The sequence below is a fragment of the Centruroides sculpturatus genome, unplaced genomic scaffold, assembly GCF_000671375.1.
Source record: "Centruroides sculpturatus isolate CEXI.00-Female unplaced genomic scaffold, Cexi_2.0 scaffold807, whole genome shotgun sequence".
Lineage (NCBI taxonomy): Eukaryota > Metazoa > Arthropoda > Arachnida > Scorpiones > Buthidae > Centruroides > Centruroides sculpturatus.
In genome coordinates, this window is record NW_019384926.1 from 158956 (window position 1) to 179664 (window position 20709).

Consider the following 20709-nt stretch of genomic DNA (forward strand, 5'->3'; position numbering starts at 1 on the left):
AATTAATCATGATTTTAGTAAATTAAAAATAATAAAAAATAATTTATGCTTGTTTCCTAAATATACACATAGACTATATGTTTATCATTTTCAAATATTTTAATTTTAAAGAAAGTTTAATTGAGTTAAACTAAAGAATAAAATCAGTTTTGTAAGTTTTTTAAATATATTTATTAATTTAAAATTTATTTTATGTATTTTACTATCATTTCTCTTCTCTCATTCTCTTCCTCATCCTCTCATACACTTCCTTTCTTCAACCTAGACCTGAGTAGGTTCTACTCCTAATAATAATAATAATACAAAAAAAAAACTGAATATTAAACGTATTTACATCGATGTGAAACTAACTCCAGCAATAAAATTTAAGTATAATTAACTTCAATTCTTACATAAAATAATTGCTGCAATATATTATTTACAGCATTAGTAATTGCTAATCCGGAGAATAAAGAGCGCATCAGAGAAATGATCTTTATCATGCAATCTCTTATTCCATATTCCATCAATTTGTTAGTCAAATATAAAAATCCTATCATCATCATCGGCAATAAAAAAAAGGAGAAAAAATCATTTGTCTCACTTATCATTCTCCAATCTTTAATGGCGTGCTCGTCTTTAATTAGATTTAATATTAATAAAAGTCATTAAAATGATAATTTTTAGAGGTTTCTCCTTTGAGATAATACCACTGTTATCCAAGGTATTAAGAGATTGTTTTAATTTATTTTTTAAACTCTTCTGACGTAAATTAAGCAAAATGATTTATACTCTTCGTCTCTATACGTGTAATAGTTCAATAAAATAACCACGCCCGAATTCGCATTAAACATTGCCTTGACAAATTACTGCTATTGTGTTCGACTTGACGTATGACAATCTCAACATTATCATCACCTGTAATTAAGATAGGCTGCTATATATAGAATCTCTCAGTTAAGAAAAAATCCTTTTACTTCAAGTAATTATCAGGAAATTTTACAAAATGCTCGGTGAAGATCAACAGAATTTTAGTAAACACCGACATTACGCTCCTACTTTTTGGGTTGCAATTTGAAAAAATTGTAGGCTTATAAATTCCCACTGTTGTCCGCCCGTCTGCTGTCTGGCTGTATATTTGTCTGGCCGTCTATCTGTCCTTACTTAATCTCGAGTATGGTATGAGATAGATGCAAGCGCAGAATAGATATGGAAAGCGTTGGGACAGGAGGCCCTAATTAACTATATAAAAATTTCTGATGCAAACTGGAAGTCATGTTATTTTAATTCAAAAATTTTCCCCTAAAAGGTGTTAGTTAGATGACCGTCACGACTCTATTGGTAAAGGAAAAGTATGATATACAGGGGCAAGCCACTACTAATTTGAGGTGGAGAGCATATATTTTAAATGAAATAAATTAAAAATACGATTAAAAATTGCAGCCCGGCATTGTGACGATGTCACGATAATTTTTAATATTTATTTTACTATAAAAAGTAAATAACTTTCTGAAAATCGAGAAACAAACAGGATTTAATATGAATAAAATAAGAAATGTTTCTATTTAGAATTTATTTATTTATTTTTTTAATTTTACGTTTGAGTAAAATATGAAATGATATTTGTAAACAAAACATATCTTAAGGGGAAAAAAAAGAAATTTGAAAAAATAGCGGTTAAACAATCATAAAATAATATTTTTCCTATTTGGAAGAATACATTTTTGTTGATTTTGTATTTTTTTCACGAATGTGCCTGATATCTTATGCACTCTATTGATTTAATCAATATTTTCGAGGAATAGGAATTTTGGATTTTTCATTTTAAGTCTGAAATACAAACATGACATCAATCATAAAAAGAAGTTTCCTTGTTTTTCTTTGTCTATATATAGACAAAGTGGAATAAAACTAGAAAGAGGAAATATTTAGGATCTAAAAATTGAAAGCAACAGATCAATTGATGCGAAGAAATCCTAAAAAGAATAGATCACTTTGCATCCAATTTTATCATAATGTACAAGTTTGAATCTCTTTAAAATGTATGTTTCTCTCTCCTATTTTTATTTAAAGAAATAACTGAAATAAAAAAAAAGAACAAACAAAATAGGATTAGCTTTCAATAAGAAAACTGTAGATAATAATTGCATGAATTTTATTTTTATAAATAAATTTTTCCATTTTCTGACTTATAATACAGTATCAGAAAATTACATTTTTTTTATGTCGAATTATAAAAGAAACTGAACCAGAATTATAAAACTTAATATATATTTATTTAGAGAATTTAAATTAAATAAAAAATACCGAAAATGAAATTTGAAACACAAAGATTTTTTACAATTTACTGACGATAACAGCTTTGAAAAATAACTAATCAACTTTTATAAGCCAGAGATTTTGAAGATGAAACTGTACGAATAAAAAATAAATTTTACAGCCATTTTTTAAATAGAAAAATAAAGATTTTTTATAAAGAAATTTCGGAATATGGAGACATCAAATAATATTAAAATTATCTTGTTAAAAATTAATTTCCCATTTTTCCTGTTAACGTACGATGTTGTACGTGATTTGGACGTTTGACTGATAAGCTTTTCAGAACGTACCATTTATTTCTAAGGGATAAAAATATCTAGCAGATGAAATATTTCTTCGTCTTTGGTCGATCGTTACTTCACAGAGTATAGAAGAATAAGATCGATGTTGAATGTCTGTCCAGAAGCACAAACGATGATGTGGGATGACTCTGCAGTATTGCCATCAATGGATACAGAAAATAGAAAGGACTCTTGTATATTATATCAAAAGATAAATGGTCTCAGATAGAATATTACTTCACAAAGAACATCTCATATACATGTTGACAGCTCCACATTTGGAATTTTATTCACAAATATGTTTCTCCAATGTCTTCTCCTATGCTATACAAGAAAAATGATATGATATATCGATTAATGATGCTCTAAAATATAAATTTTTTATTTAATTTATTAATTCCTTTCTTTATTAAAAAGGAAACTTAAATTTGTTATAATTTTGTAGATATTTTTGTTATTTTTAAAGTAAAAGGGTTGAGAATGAAACCCACATTTGATTATTTTCAATTTGGTACATGTTTGATACAAAAAAGATAGTGTAAAATGAAGAAAACTGACATTTAAAAATGAAAAATTAAATTGCGAAAATAAAAAAAAGCATTATTAAAATACTCCCAATAACTTATTTATTATAAGAAAAATTTAATTTAATTCAAAAGTTATCAACTTCGATTTTAATTTTGAAAACATTCAATTTTGATTTCAATTTTTTTATTATTTAAACTAATTTATCTTTATTTTTCTGTATTAAATTTTTGAAGTATTTAATTCAAAGTTTCGAGACACACAAACACAAAAAAAAACAAGTTTTCTTTTTATATAAAATCATGAAAAATTAATGAGTTGTTATACGGATGTTTCCAGCTGTTTTAATCCATTATTCAATATTAAAACTCTATAATATTTTAATAAATATTTAATTTTATATAATATGATGTAGTCCCCTTTTACTTATATACACATAATTTATATTCAGTACAAAAATTTATATATTCAATATAAACATTAGTTTAAAGAAATATTTATTCAGTCTGCGTTACTGTTTCCTTTTCCTTATACTTGCATAAAAATGAAGTTTTATAAAAACAAAGATTATTTTTACTTTAAAAAATAAAATAAAATATAATTTTGGAGTGTGTCAACTTTGCCTAATTCTCTCCTAAAAAATAAAAAATAAAAAAATTATGCTTTAAATTTATTTTAAGTAAGTACAAGTTATTAGTTAATTATCAACATTTTAATATTTTTTAATAAAAAAGGGGGGAAGAAAGCGAGAGAGAAGATTTTTAAATTAAAAATAATTGATAAAGTAATTAACAATTATTTTTAATTCATTAATTTTAGTTAAAAAATTCGATAAATTTTAAGTTGTTAATAAAGAAATTAACTCATTTTTCATCGCCTCTTTAAAAAATGATCGAATTTTTTAAAATTATTTACTTATTAATATAATAAAAGATTAAAAATTTTATTGTCTAGTTAAATAACTAAATAATGGCATAAAAATTTATTTTTTAATTATTCATTTTTTCAAATATTAATAGTTTTTCCACGTAATTTGATGATGTTATAAAAAATATATATATGTATTTTCCACACATTTCACGAATTTATTGTCATTTTCACGCATTATAAACTTAATCTACAATAAAATTTTCGCAAAATTAAATTAAATAAATATACGAAAATTGAATTTTCTTAACGATCTTTAAATGATCTTCCACGCCATTACGTCATTGTCCATCTCTTTGATCAAGAAACTCATAAAAGATTCTATTCATCTCCTGCAATATGATATCCAAATATTGACATTCAGCTGCTTTGTCTTCGGCACATATTACCATAACTGACTCTCAAATATATAGAATAGAAGAAGCTTAAATCCTGTAAGTTTAATAAATATTTTTATACCATTTAATTATATATATTTATATATATATTTAAATTAAAATATTGAAATTCTTTTCACTGTTACCTCCCTGGTTGTAATGAAAAAAAAAAAATTAAGATATTCAGTAGGAAAGGCAGAGACTATCCTAGTTGAATATTCACTAAAAGAATGCATTAAAATATTTTGCCTGCAGCATCCTACATACTACAAAGTTTATCTGAAGTTTGGAAGATAAGGCAAACAACGTTTGAATTTATGCAATCTTCTTTGTCTCCCAGATTCTCCGTAAGGCTCGTAACTCTATATTTAAAACGACTATAAAAGTTCCACACGTGTTTTTTTCTCAGCCATACTTTTTAATCAATTCTATTCTGCTTTATATTTTTACTGATAAGAATGTAGTTTTCTGAAATGGTTTCAGTAGTCATTACGGATTTTTGTAGCTCTTATGGATATATATATATATATATTTTTATTAATTTTGAAAAAAGGAATTACGTATCTGAACATATCCAAAAAATAATTTGTTTATCAATCTTCGGTTTAAATAAAAATGCCATTGGCATCTTATTTTTTTTTTTGCAATTTGTNATTTTAAAGATACTTTTATCTTAAGGAGTAGATTCTTATGATGGATTTTGATAATTTTAGTAACACGTTTCATCAATAAAACGTCGATAAAACTTGTTAGAAAGTTCATTCTCTTCGCTTGAATTATTAATAATCGTCTAGAAGACAGTAAAGATTAATTATTTAAGGAAGATTTAAACGAGAAAAAGAGAGGATGAGAATTTTAGGATATTTATGGCTGTGTTAGAGGATCTACGATAAACATAAACAGTATCCGAGCTTATTTTAAATTTATGAATTACTTGAGCTCTAGACAATTGTAGATAATTTTTTAGTCTATTTACGGCCCTACTAAGTCAAAGGGGAGAAGTAAAACGTTTTAAATTCTTCAGCGAATTTTCAAATGTTTCCTTTAGCTTTAATTCTTCTATCGCTTAAATTACGAAAAGGGTTAGTGACATTATTCGATCAGTCTTACTATCTTCTAGTCATTATCTAAATAATTAAAAACACATTTAATTATGTGTTTATGTATAAAAATACTACTTAAACACACCAATTTTCTTCGTTTAATTGCTAGAAGATGCCTCCGCCGAAGCGAGTTTGCTGTTTTTTTTTTTTTTTTTTTTTTTTTTAAAATTTTTTTTTTTTTTTTTTTTTTACATAAGAGTTGGGTATTCTGTGCACAAATTCAATCTGAGATTAAAGTTAATTAATCGTACAAGACACAGGCTATAAAAAAGTAAGCCCGTTGGAACCAATTATAGGTAAAAGTTAACAACTATTTTCCAAACTATGGTTGTTAACTGGTCGACAACTGGAAACACTAAACTGCATTAATCAAAATAGTATAAGGCAGAGACATTAAGAACAAGATACTTGGAGGGATTACCACCACAAGTTGATGACGCAATATCGTAAAAGAGTAGGTCCAGGAAAGAAATAAAAACAGCCAAGAATATTGCATGCGAGCGAGATTAGTACTAAACTAAAAAAAAAGGAAAAAAAAACATTAAGAGATAAAACGGAAACTTGAAATTGTCCACCATCTTGCATTCTCCCTGTTTTATTTTATTTATTTTTTATCTTTCTTTTACATTCAAATGATTAACTAACATTAAAAAATGTTTAAATGTAATTACATTCTTTCTATAAATTAATTAATTTTTACCTATTATTATCTATTATTATCTATATTATCTACCTATTATTATTAATTATAATTTAAATTTACACCATGTCTCTATTATCAATAATGATTTTTTAAACATGTATATAGGCCTATATATATATGTGTGTGTGTATTTAATTAAACTGTTGGCTACAGTTTAATGTAAGAATGTTATCGTGACGAAAGTCGTTAATTTTGTAAACATAAATTCAGTTTCTTTGCATTTTTTCCCCGTCTTCCATTTAAAATTCTGTTTAACAAGCATTAAAAACATTATATAAATAATATCATTTGTTAATTTTTCTTAATTTATGTGATTAGATAAATTAAAACTCGGGATTGCATTTTTCTTACAGTAGTAGCTTTAATTATATTTAATCTTGTTTGTTCAATTTTAAATTTATTGTTTCACTTATCAATTAAATATTACCTTATGAATTATTTAAAAACTTTTCTTAATTATTCTCCTATGGTTTAATAAACATAAGCTCTTTAATTGTATTAACGATGCTTCTCAACTAAAAATTAAGATCTTAGCTGGTAAGCATCATTAATACGGATTTAAGTAACTTAATTGGTGATAAAGGAGAAAATTTTGAATAATTAAACGTTATTATATATAACCACCGTAAATTTTGTACTAAATTTAGAATATTTTCTCTTAGGAATAATCTTGTCTTCTTTTGTATAATAGAAATATTAAGAAAAAATTACATGAGACTTTCTATCACGCGACTCCGCCCAATAGTCAGATGTAAATAAAGTAAATTAAGAGTTTTAATGCACTTTCCCCCCTCTTCTTGGTAATAAAGTCACGAATCTAGGTAACTGTAGAACACAGTCCAATATTGTTTATCCATTTAATTAAGCTTCCCCCCCAAAAAAAACAACTTTTAGAGACGAATAAAATGTCTTTATTTTCTCAGTTTAAAGTGTGATGACCTCAACAACTAAAAATAAAAATTCTCTCTAACAAATGACCCATTTTAATTATTATAATGGAACGATATTTATTCTATTTAGCGTACAGATGTGTATTGTTAAAATATATGCATTCTTTTACCATAATTTTAAGGAAATAAAATAAACATTAATGTAAATTTTTACAGTTATTTGAAATTTTTAATAATTTATGAAGTACATCGTGTTTTTAAAGTATATATTGGATAATTTATAAACTCTTAAATGTGCACATAAATATGAAAATATGCATTTTAGAATGATAATTTACGTTCCTGAATATCTTTTTTTCCGTTAAAATTATGATTAAAAGTTCTCTTTTGGCATAAAATAAATCCGAGTCTATAATTTTTTTAGAGTAGGATGCAGCAACTGGAGCGGTTTAAAGCTCTTTTTTTTATATTCTTTTGGATGGTAAATTCTGTAAATAATGAGTCTTCTAGATTGTTATACTCCTGTCTGTAAATCAGAATGATGTAAATACTTCACAAGCGTCGGTAATGTGGTAGAGGGTTTATTACTCTTTTATATTTGTTAAGAGAAACGTGTTAACATGACACGTAAGAAGTAAATTAATATCGAACATGTCGAGCGTGTTTTTCATGTTTTTAATACTTGACGATGTAGAATGAATAAGGGATTTTAGCATATTAGTAACGATGACATGATTTTGTTAATGTGAAAGTTTCCTAATTGGGATTCGCCTTGTAGCTTAGTTTTTCTACATATTTTTTCTATAAAACGGCCATCTCTTGCAACGTTATCACTTTAAAAACTCCTCACACGAAAGAAAAATCTTGTAAGAATTCGTATAATTATTTATTTAAAACTAATGAAGGCTTGGAATAAAACAGTGGCTAAATAATTATTTTTAGTGGAATTCTGATTAATTACGGGCCTCCAATCGACACTATCTCGGTTCAGATCGGTTTAATATGCAGTAACGAAACTCTTCTTAAATATCCACTTAGAAATGCCCGTATAAGAGTGGTGGAAGGAGTCAAAGAGTGACGAGTAAAGCGCTTTTCCTTTTATTTTTTGCATGTCGAACGATAATTATTTGAAGAAGAAGAAGGCGGAGAATAGTTATTTAGCGAGCGAAATGAATTTAGATAAAAATTAAGCGCGATAGAGGAATTCTTAAAGGAGATAAACTCCTTAACGAAGGGTCGGTGGCGATGCCAAGTTAAGCATCTGAAGCAATTACCATCATTCAGCATTATCTGATTCCTTTCAGAAAACAAACGGACGATGTGCGTAGCGAAGACTGCAGTGGCTCTACTGCGCAATGAGGTTGTGACGAAAGGCATTTCGCCGACCTCAGACTAGTCCAGTCAGTTGATGGCTTGCAGTCGAGATGGAAGCAGTAAAGGCATGCCTGATAGCATCCCTCTTAGGAGCGTATATCATAAATGTTAAACCCGACGATGCGGACTCGGTGGACTTAGACGAAACGGAAGTTAAGGAATTACTCAATTTTGTCGTTTCCGAAATACAAAAATTGAAATTCGAACATCGCGAGATTGATGATTGCCTGGGATTGGAGATCGCTAGCATGTTGAGTGGAAGGAAACAGGTACGTCGAACGGCGCGATTATTTATCGTTTCCATTTAGTCTACCAATAACTTTCTAACGTTTCTTGCTCAGATGGGAAAGGGTACGAAATACACTTTGACGCTGAAAGTGCAACCAACAAGAAAAGACAGCGAACATTGCGCCCAACGTAACGTTACGGCACAAAGTTTAAACGTAAGTTTAAAAAAATCGGAATATTGCCTTTTAGTCGTACGTACAGTACGTATAGAAATAGTATGGATATAATAAAATAAGTAGTAGGAAATTTATTTCTTTTTTTTGCAATCTGTAAGTTTCGTCTCCGTTCAAAATAATAATTCACTAAAGTGAAGGAATGTGTAATTCTTTTCAAAGAATTTTTCTTTTCTAAACTTTTGTCTTGACAGCTTTTGTTTCTCCGGAAGATTTTATTTGAGTCTAGTTTCTTTTACTTGTTTTCAATTCCTAACACCTCTTTTTTCTCAATCCTTTTTATTTCCAACTTCTTTCCCATTCGGCGAGAAGATATTCCTATACACAGTATCAATGATTCATCAATCACTCCTATTTTTTTATATGTTTTTTGTTTTTTTGGTCGGTTGAATCAAACTAAATTTTTTTTATTTTCTCTTTTATCTTTCCGCCAAGTTTTATCTCAAGATTTCTTTAACCTTTCTTTACTTCTAAATCAAAAATCAAACTTTATCAATACACCTTTCAATTGTTAACGCATCTGGATAATAAGAATAAAAATTCGAAATTTTTTACAAAGTTTATTAACTCTATAATATTTAANTCTTCAACCTAGACCTGAGTAGGTTCTACTCCTAATAATAATAATAATACAAAAAAAAAAACTGAATATTAAACGTATTTACATCGATGTGAAACTAACTCCAGCAATAAAATTTAAGTATAATTAACTTCAATTCTTACATAAAATAATTGCTGCAATATATTATTTACAGCATTAGTAATTGCTAATCCGGAGAATAAAGAGCGCATCAGAGAAATGATCTTTATCATGCAATCTCTTATTCCATATTCCATCAATTTGTTAGTCAAATATAAAAATCCTATCATCATCATCGGCAATAAAAAAAAGGAGAAAAAATCATTTGTCTCACTTATCATTCTCCAATCTTTAATGGCGTGCTCGTCTTTAATTAGATTTAATATTAATAAAAGTCATTAAAATGATAATTTTTAGAGGTTTCTCCTTTGAGATAATACCACTGTTATCCAAGGTATTAAGAGATTGTTTTAATTTATTTTTTAAACTCTTCTGACGTAAATTAAGCAAAATGATTTATACTCTTCGTCTCTATACGTGTAATAGTTCAATAAAATAACCACGCCCGAATTCGCATTAAACATTGCCTTGACAAATTACTGCTATTGTGTTCGACTTGACGTATGACAATCTCAACATTATCATCACCTGTAATTAAGATAGGCTGCTATATATAGAATCTCTCAGTTAAGAAAAAATCCTTTTACTTCAAGTAATTATCAGGAAATTTTACAAAATGCTCGGTGAAGATCAACAGAATTTTAGTAAACACCGACATTACGCTCCTACTTTTTGGGTTGCAATTTGAAAAAATTGTAGGCTTATAAATTCCCACTGTTGTCCGCCCGTCTGCTGTCTGGCTGTATATTTGTCTGGCCGTCTATCTGTCCTTACTTAATCTCGAGTATGGTATGAGATAGATGCAAGCGCAGAATAGATATGGAAAGCGTTGGGACAGGAGGCCCTAATTAACTATATAAAAATTTCTGATGCAAACTGGAAGTCATGTTATTTTAATTCAAAAATTTTCCCCTAAAAGGTGTTAGTTAGATGACCGTCACGACTCTATTGGTAAAGGAAAAGTATGATATACAGGGGCAAGCCACTACTAATTTGAGGTGGAGAGCATATATTTTAAATGAAATAAATTAAAAATACGATTAAAAATTGCAGCCCGGCATTGTGACGATGTCACGATAATTTTTAATATTTATTTTACTATAAAAAGTAAATAACTTTCTGAAAATCGAGAAACAAACAGGATTTAATATGAATAAAATAAGAAATGTTTCTATTTAGAATTTATTTATTTATTTTTTTAATTTTACGTTTGAGTAAAATATGAAATGATATTTGTAAACAAAACATATCTTAAGGGGAAAAAAAAGAAATTTGAAAAAATAGCGGTTAAACAATCATAAAATAATATTTTTCCTATTTGGAAGAATACATTTTTGTTGATTTTGTATTTTTTTCACGAATGTGCCTGATATCTTATGCACTCTATTGATTTAATCAATATTTTCGAGGAATAGGAATTTTGGATTTTTCATTTTAAGTCTGAAATACAAACATGACATCAATCATAAAAAGAAGTTTCCTTGTTTTTCTTTGTCTATATATAGACAAAGTGGAATAAAACTAGAAAGAGGAAATATTTAGGATCTAAAAATTGAAAGCAACAGATCAATTGATGCGAAGAAATCCTAAAAAGAATAGATCACTTTGCATCCAATTTTATCATAATGTACAAGTTTGAATCTCTTTAAAATGTATGTTTCTCTCTCCTATTTTTATTTAAAGAAATAACTGAAATAAAAAAAAAGAACAAACAAAATAGGATTAGCTTTCAATAAGAAAACTGTAGATAATAATTGCATGAATTTTATTTTTATAAATAAATTTTTCCATTTTCTGACTTATAATACAGTATCAGAAAATTACATTTTTTTTATGTCGAATTATAAAAGAAACTGAACCAGAATTATAAAACTTAATATATATTTATTTAGAGAATTTAAATTAAATAAAAAATACCGAAAATGAAATTTGAAACACAAAGATTTTTTACAATTTACTGACGATAACAGCTTTGAAAAATAACTAATCAACTTTTATAAGCCAGAGATTTTGAAGATGAAACTGTACGAATAAAAAATAAATTTTACAGCCATTTTTTAAATAGAAAAATAAAGATTTTTTATAAAGAAATTTCGGAATATGGAGACATCAAATAATATTAAAATTATCTTGTTAAAAATTAATTTCCCATTTTTCCTGTTAACGTACGATGTTGTACGTGATTTGGACGTTTGACTGATAAGCTTTTCAGAACGTACCATTTATTTCTAAGGGATAAAAATATCTAGCAGATGAAATATTTCTTCGTCTTTGGTCGATCGTTACTTCACAGAGTATAGAAGAATAAGATCGATGTTGAATGTCTGTCCAGAAGCACAAACGATGATGTGGGATGACTCTGCAGTATTGCCATCAATGGATACAGAAAATAGAAAGGACTCTTGTATATTATATCAAAAGATAAATGGTCTCAGATAGAATATTACTTCACAAAGAACATCTCATATACATGTTGACAGCTCCACATTTGGAATTTTATTCACAAATATGTTTCTCCAATGTCTTCTCCTATGCTATACAAGAAAAATGATATGATATATCGATTAATGATGCTCTAAAATATAAATTTTTTATTTAATTTATTAATTCCTTTCTTTATTAAAAAGGAAACTTAAATTTGTTATAATTTTGTAGATATTTTTGTTATTTTTAAAGTAAAAGGGTTGAGAATGAAACCCACATTTGATTATTTTCAATTTGGTACATGTTTGATACAAAAAAGATAGTGTAAAATGAAGAAAACTGACATTTAAAAATGAAAAATTAAATTGCGAAAATAAAAAAAAGCATTATTAAAATACTCCCAATAACTTATTTATTATAAGAAAAATTTAATTTAATTCAAAAGTTATCAACTTCGATTTTAATTTTGAAAACATTCAATTTTGATTTCAATTTTTTTATTATTTAAACTAATTTATCTTTATTTTTCTGTATTAAATTTTTGAAGTATTTAATTCAAAGTTTCGAGACACACAAACACAAAAAAAAAACAAGTTTTCTTTTTATATAAAATCATGAAAAATTAATGAGTTGTTATACGGATGTTTCCAGCTGTTTTAATCCATTATTCAATATTAAAACTCTATAATATTTTAATAAATATTTAATTTTATATAATATGATGTAGTCCCCTTTTACTTATATACACATAATTTATATTCAGTACAAAAATTTATATATTCAATATAAACATTAGTTTAAAGAAATATTTATTCAGTCTGCGTTACTGTTTCCTTTTCCTTATACTTGCATAAAAATGAAGTTTTATAAAAACAAAGATTATTTTTACTTTAAAAAATAAAATAAAATATAATTTTGGAGTGTGTCAACTTTGCCTAATTCTCTCCTAAAAAATAAAAAATAAAAAAATTATGCTTTAAATTTATTTTAAGTAAGTACAAGTTATTAGTTAATTATCAACATTTTAATATTTTTTAATAAAAAAGGGGGGAAGAAAGCGAGAGAGAAGATTTTTAAATTAAAAATAATTGATAAAGTAATTAACAATTATTTTTAATTCATTAATTTTAGTTAAAAAATTCGATAAATTTTAAGTTGTTAATAAAGAAATTAACTCATTTTTCATCGCCTCTTTAAAAAATGATCGAATTTTTTAAAATTATTTACTTATTAATATAATAAAAGATTAAAAATTTTATTGTCTAGTTAAATAACTAAATAATGGCATAAAAATTTATTTTTTAATTATTCATTTTTTCAAATATTAATAGTTTTTCCACGTAATTTGATGATGTTATAAAAAATATATATATGTATTTTCCACACATTTCACGAATTTATTGTCATTTTCACGCATTATAAACTTAATCTACAATAAAATTTTCGCAAAATTAAATTAAATAAATATACGAAAATTGAATTTTCTTAACGATCTTTAAATGATCTTCCACGCCATTACGTCATTGTCCATCTCTTTGATCAAGAAACTCATAAAAGATTCTATTCATCTCCTGCAATATGATATCCAAATATTGACATTCAGCTGCTTTGTCTTCGGCACATATTACCATAACTGACTCTCAAATATATAGAATAGAAGAAGCTTAAATCCTGTAAGTTTAATAAATATTTTTATACCATTTAATTATATATATATATATGTTTAAATTAAAATATTGAAATTCTTTTCACTGTTACCTCCCTGGTTGTAATGAAAAAAAAAAAATTAAGATATTCAGTAGGAAAGGCAGAGACTATCCTAGTTGAATATTCACTAAAAGAATGCATTAAAATATTTTGCCTGCAGCATCCTACATACTACAAAGTTTATCTGAAGTTTGGAAGATAAGGCAAACAACGTTTGAATTTATGCAATCTTCTTTGTCTCCCAGATTCTCCGTAAGGCTCGTAACTCTATATTTAAAACGACTATAAAAGTTCCACACGTGTTTTTTTCTCAGCCATACTTTTTAATCAATTCTATTCTGCTTTATATTTTTACTGATAAGAATGTAGTTTTCTGAAATGGTTTCAGTAGTCATTACGGATTTTTGTAGCTCTTATGGATATATATATATATATATTTTTATTAATTTTGAAAAAAGGAATTACGTATCTGAACATATCCAAAAAATAATTTGTTTATCAATCTTCGGTTTAAATAAAAATGCCATTGGCATCTTATTTTTTTTTTTGCAATTTGTATAATGTTTCACTTCTGATATTAATCAGTTGAAAGAGACTTGGTTCTGTTTATAGTCAGATAATTTATCAATGAAATTTGCTGATTTATAATTTTTAAATTTATAAACATATTTTTCCTTTCATTCTGTAGTTTTCCAAATATGCACTTCTTCAGCTTTATATGATAATTAATTTAATTATTATGACAAAGAATAATATTTTGATTATTATAATATACATCATATGATGATCTCTTCTTTCTTTGAGTGCTTCTTATTTTATTTATAAAACTAGAGCTGTAAGGAAGTTCATATTATACTTATATAATTATTTTTTGATTATATAAGATACATATTATCAATTATACAAATTGAGTTAAATTTGAAGACTTGAATCCATTTTTATGAATTAGATTAATGGAATCAGCAAATTGTTTTCCTGATTTCTGTTATCAATAAAGATGATATATGCCATTTTTACAAATTTAGTAGATTAATGGAATTTTAAATATTTACTTGTTTTTTTTCTTCCCCTCAATTGCAGGAACCATCACATCGGATAACAAAGCTATCATCAGGCAAATCCATTGAACCAAATTTAGAAGGCAAGCAAGATGCTGTAACAGAAAATCAAAAACATGAAATTAATGGTCTCACAAGATCTAGTTAGTGTTAAGTTAATTTAAATAAATGGTAATATTTTTTTTTTGTTTGTTTTATAATTTATGACATATATTTTCTTCTACTTTATTAGATCTTTTGAATGCAAAACCTCTTCGGAAATTAAATGTTCAAGAAAGCTGTAACCGGGAATTATCTAGATCTGTGGAAAATTCTGGTAATGCACATACAGATAACTCTGGTATTAGCATCACTGGTCTTCAACATCGAATTCTTCCTGATGCACCCAAATTAATTGGTGGAAATGGAAAACATATTTCAGATTCTCAGAATCATCATCAACTTTCTCGACAACAGTCACCAAATTTTCCACACAATGAACCTCCTCCACCTCCACCTCCACCTCGAGGGATACAGGGTCCTCCAACTCCACCTTTAACTCAGACTCCTTATGGTGGTTTAGTTGGAAATCATGTTCAACATTTTCTAAAACGGATATCTCCTGTGCCACATGCTTCAAGACAGCAAACTGTTGGGTCTTCCTCTTCAACACCACAGCGAGGAACGAGTCCAGTTGCATTAGGTTGGGCTACTGCTGTGGTATCAAATGCCATTCAAGCAAAACAGCAATTAGCTCATCAACTTCAAAATTTAAATATTTACTCTAGTAGTACATCATCATCACGAACTGAACCACCACCACCATATCCATCTAGTTCTTCATTATATTCTTCTTCTCCTCCATCATATGCATCATCTAGCTCAGGAAGACAGAGTCCTACACCAACAATCAGTAGTAGTGAATATTCAGTGCCGCCTGTTTTACAGCATAAGAAAACACCACCACCGTCTGAAAATTCTATACAAACACAACATTCTTATAACTTTCAAGCCACTTCTGCACATGTATCAGTTTCTGCAGCAACTGTTTTGACTACAGCCATTCCTCGTACTACTTCATTACAAGCATGGAGTGTACGTCAAGCAAAATCACAACCTCCAGTTATTATGCAATCTGTGAAAAGCACCCAAGTGCAAAAACCAGTTCTTCAAACAGCTATAGCTCCTACTGCTCCAGCTGTAACCACTGCATCACATGCAGTATCATATATTCAACAAACAAATCAACTACCTGCTTGTTTAACTCTTGCTCAAATGAATCATGCCACACCTTTTTCTTCAGTACAAAGTGTCCCAACATATTCTCAAAATTTACAGGCACCCATTAATAGTTCATCAAATTCTCAAATAACTTCTACTTCCTCTCCTGCAGATGTCTATCATACATTGGCAACTGGACAAGTAACAAATTCTACATTTTATACTTCAAATGCTCGCAGTCATTTAACAACAACTGCCATTCTAACTGCTAGTCAGCAGACACAAACTTCATCATCATATATGATACCATATTCATCAAACATAAATTTATTTACCAATTCTAACCAAATGCCCCCTCCACCTTATACGTCTTCAATTCAGTCAAGTGGAATAGCAAATCTTCCACCTTCTTATTCAGCTATTGTTAAAAATACTGGTAATTCATGTGGAGAATGTGTAACTGTAAATGCTAATTTAACAACCATAGCACCTCATTTGCCAAACAAACAAAAGAAGAAAGTGAAACAAGATGGACCATTAGGTATAGTATCTGTGCATAATCAACTGGCATCTACTGTACCAACAACAGATCCTCCAAGCTATGAAACCAGCATTGCTGCATTAGCTGCACAAAAAGCAGCTTCTTCTGCACTTAATAACAATTTACCTCCATCTTTTACAAATTCTGGAAATCCTGTTTCAGTTAATATATCTATTTCTGCACCATTAATTAGTAGTAAAACATCGAATCATCCTACAACATGTAATTTAGTAGATACTGTAGAAAGCATATGTATTTCACAAGTTTCAGCTCTTTCAGATGCAAATAATATGAGAGTAAATCTTAACATGCAAGGTGAATCTATGCCTTTTTCTTCACATTCTTCTTTGCAAAGAAAGCCATCACCAGTTTCCATGGATACAGCAAGTTCAGCATCAAGATCAGACTCTCCAGTTTCACATGGTCTAAGTCAGTCTCCTGTTTCATTTATGTCTACCACATCTACTTCATCACCATCAACACAATCAGACACAACACAAGATAGTAGGAAAAATCCTTCATCACCATCTTATAAACTTTCTCANAAAGATCAAATTAATTAATTTCTGCTTCGCTTCTTTCATATACATAAACATGTGTATGTGTATGTATTAAATATATATTTTCGTGAAGTTTTCTTCGTTTTATTTTTTAGAAAATTAAAATAAAAAAATATAAAATAATCGCTTATATAACAGAAGCTAAGTATTAAATTAAAAATTGATAAACGGAAGAAGGGGAGGAATTTAATCTTAAGGAAGGATGTCTACAGTTATAATTGAGTAAACTTTGAAAAGTTGATTTTAAAAATTTATTAAACTCATAAAAAGTCGAAAATTTCTACACAAAATTTGATTTCAATCGATTTAATAACCATTTGTAGATCCATAATTTCTAGATTCGCTGTTGTCGGAAAAATTACACCATTAAAATGAAATTTTAACAAAGTTTTGTGAAAATAATGTGGAAAAATCTTTAAAATTATCGGAGACTTTCAATTCGTTTAAGTTAATTTATAAAATTACAAAACTCGGATAATTTTGTATATCTGTAAGACGTAATCTCTTTTATCTTCTTTATACTTTTAAATATTTCTGAATCGCTGATTAGTTCTTGAAGCGAAAAACAAATTGTTTAAATTGTCTTTCGGATAGTAAAGCATTTCTATCGATCTAATAAAGTAAATTATATGTAGTAATGTCACCTCCATGCTCCAAGAAATCCGTCAGTGGAAACATTATCCAAGATTTAGCAACTCTATTAAATTTTAAATGAAGGAATATGTTATCTCGCAGTTAATTAAGCTATTTTTTTTATCCTTTCTTTCCACGAATCTTTCTTTTCTATTCTTTTCTTTAATTATTATTATTTTTTTTATAAATTAAACAAAAAAACTAGTCATGTTTGTTAATTTTTCCTTAAATTTTGCTTTAATGCTATTTTAAAAATAATTTTATTCAAGATTAAATTACAGGAAATGAACTTTTTCGCATGTTATCTTCCTTATCTTATCACACAGCTTTTATCTTAATAGCCGGTCTAAATTCTAACCAAAGCTTTTTATAGCTTTGTTAAAATTTCTAATCATTAAATCGTTTAATGTACACATTTTACAGTACTAAAATGTTATTTTTTATTATTTAATAAAGCCCGAAATTTGCGAAGCAGACGTGCTGGAAACTAACGATGGTCATTCCAACCAAAGAACATTGATGCGTTCGACATGTTTACAAGTGGAAGAACTTCAGAATTAAAGCAAAAAAAGAAGAAGGAAAAAAACAAAAAAATTACGTTATTATGTATTCATCTATGTACTTTACTGTATCTGTACGAGTGGAATTATACGAGAAAAAAAAACGAAGAGAAGTAAAGAAAAGCTTCTGTAAGGAAGAAGAAATGGCTTTCAACATATCTTATAAAACTTGTTTGTTGGGAAGAATATCAAGATTTTAATTCGACTTTTTTAGTATTTTGCAATCGATTATAATAAATTTAAAAAGATAAAAAAATGGAAGAAATATGGTAGTATCATAAGTAAGTATTGTATACGCTGTTTTAATTGGATTTATACCTTTAGAGTAGATATTAATTAGTATTGTGATTAATAGGACAAGCCTCATGTAGGCAGTGTCAATGGTGAATAACGTTTTGTATAGTATATCGATTAAACGTCATTCCCTTAATTACAGAAGTTGATGTTTTATCTGAAGTGTTTAGTCAATACAACAACAATAAAATGGGTAGTACTTAATTCACACCTTATTATAATACGCAAGATGATTAGAACCCGTACTTCTCACATTTTATTTTTGTAATGAATTCCCTCTCCGTTTGCTTAAAATGTAATTAATTTATTCACTAAATATAACAAATAAAATTGTTATTAATTACAGTATACTGAAAGTAGTTTATTGCATCAATTGTTTTCTGTATCTTCTTCAAATTTTTACTATACATTAATAATAAAAGTATTTTTCACACTTGAAAAATTTATTTTTTAACGACAATAAAGCTTTTTTTTTAAAATTATAATTAATATATTTGGATGCAAAATATTAACCTTTAGTATGCTTTATATCATTAAAAAAATTCCCCAAGTTTCATTTATTATTGCTGATCGAAATTTTATGATAATGAAAGTTTAGGATTGAATTTTTACATTTTTAAAATTCAATTTATATATTTATTTACTTAGTCGTTAACATATGTTAAGGATATTCTGGAAAAATAATTTTTATCTTTGAATGTATTAGCGACATATACTTTAATCTAACTTTTAAATATAAACTGATGCTGTAAATTTTATTTGGACAGAAGAAAATTTGATTAATTTACTTGGTCTTCCTATCTAAATTGGATTTAGAATGTTTTTCTTCTTCTACTTTTTGTTCTTTTTTTCCCTCAAGTCGATTTATTCTTTTTGACTCAAACCGAATCAAACTTTGTGCAATATTATATTTTGGCCATTGAACCGTTTCTTTGTGTTCAATAATATTTTTTTCTTAGAGTTTCTTTTCGATTTTTACGTGCTTTCTATCATTCATGGTTAGAAAATCGACAGAAAGTTTTTCAAAATATTTTTCATACAGGAATTTTTGTTTAAAAAAAGACTTAACAAATTTAAATTTAAAATTTTTAAAATATATATATATTAAAGTAATTGTTAAATATTCAATGAATATATTACAAAATCCGAATAAGGATATGTTATTTTTATATTTTCAAATATTCATTACACAAAATAAATGATAAATTTCATGTTTAAAACTAAACGTAGGATACGTCCTGATAATATTAGATATTTTTATTCTAAAATATTCTTGTTTTAAATTTTAAAAAAATGTTAGATAAAAGCGTTTAAGCATGGAAGATTGATTAACTACGTTTTAAAAGTGAAATATAGATTTTTTTACCCTAAAAAAATTAACAGAAAAATTAATCTCCTTCAAAAAATATAGGCTATATATTTTTTTCCTTTCGGCAAAACGATGCTTCAATCTAAAAACTATTTTTAAAAAAATTAAAGCCTTACCAGAGGTCAAACGAGTGTTATCAAGATAGAAGACAAATTGAATATCCGATCCGCCATGTTTTAATTTCCTTCAGTCATTTCACATTGAAATGCCCAAGGATGAGTTGTGAAAGGAAATTTATGTAAATAGGAAAGTTATGGATACAATACGTTCACAGATTTTTTTTACTTGATAAATAAAGAATAGGAAACAAATCTGAGAAGTGATGCGGCAACTCTTCACATGATATTACTCGAGGAGTGATCAAAGGCGACTGCAGATAAACAACGATTTATCGATTCTAAGACCGATAAATCAAGCCAAGATATCAAACAAACCCTTTATAAGATTTTTATTAATTTTTTTCACCATTTTAAAAAAGTTGAACACAACTAAAAATTAATTTTTTCTATTGTTAAAGTGGTAGCGGAGAATAAATATCTCTGTTACATTTAATTCTCATCGCGTTAAAATAAAAAGAATTCTATCAGCTAACAAATTTATATTCGAATTTGATTTAAAGACTCATTTAAATTGTAATTTTTGTAGCAATCATCTAGTTAAAAGTCGATTTTGCATTGGAAACCTTATTCATTGAACATCAAATGTATGGTCAAATCGGCACTTA

At 27.2% G+C, this 20709-nt stretch overlaps 1 protein-coding gene across 1 annotated transcript; it reads left to right on the forward strand.

The window, feature by feature from the left end:
- The first annotated feature begins 8528 nt into the window (after positions 1-8528).
- Positions 8529-17132, forward strand: LOC111631926 (mucin-5AC-like). The gene is made up of 4 exons (XM_023376264.1): positions 8529-8747; positions 8820-8921; positions 14833-14971; positions 15061-17132. The coding sequence occupies exons 1-4, from the start codon at positions 8529-8531 to the stop codon at positions 17130-17132; spliced, it is 2532 nt and encodes an 843-aa protein (XP_023232032.1).
- The last annotated feature ends 3577 nt before the right edge of the window (positions 17133-20709 follow it).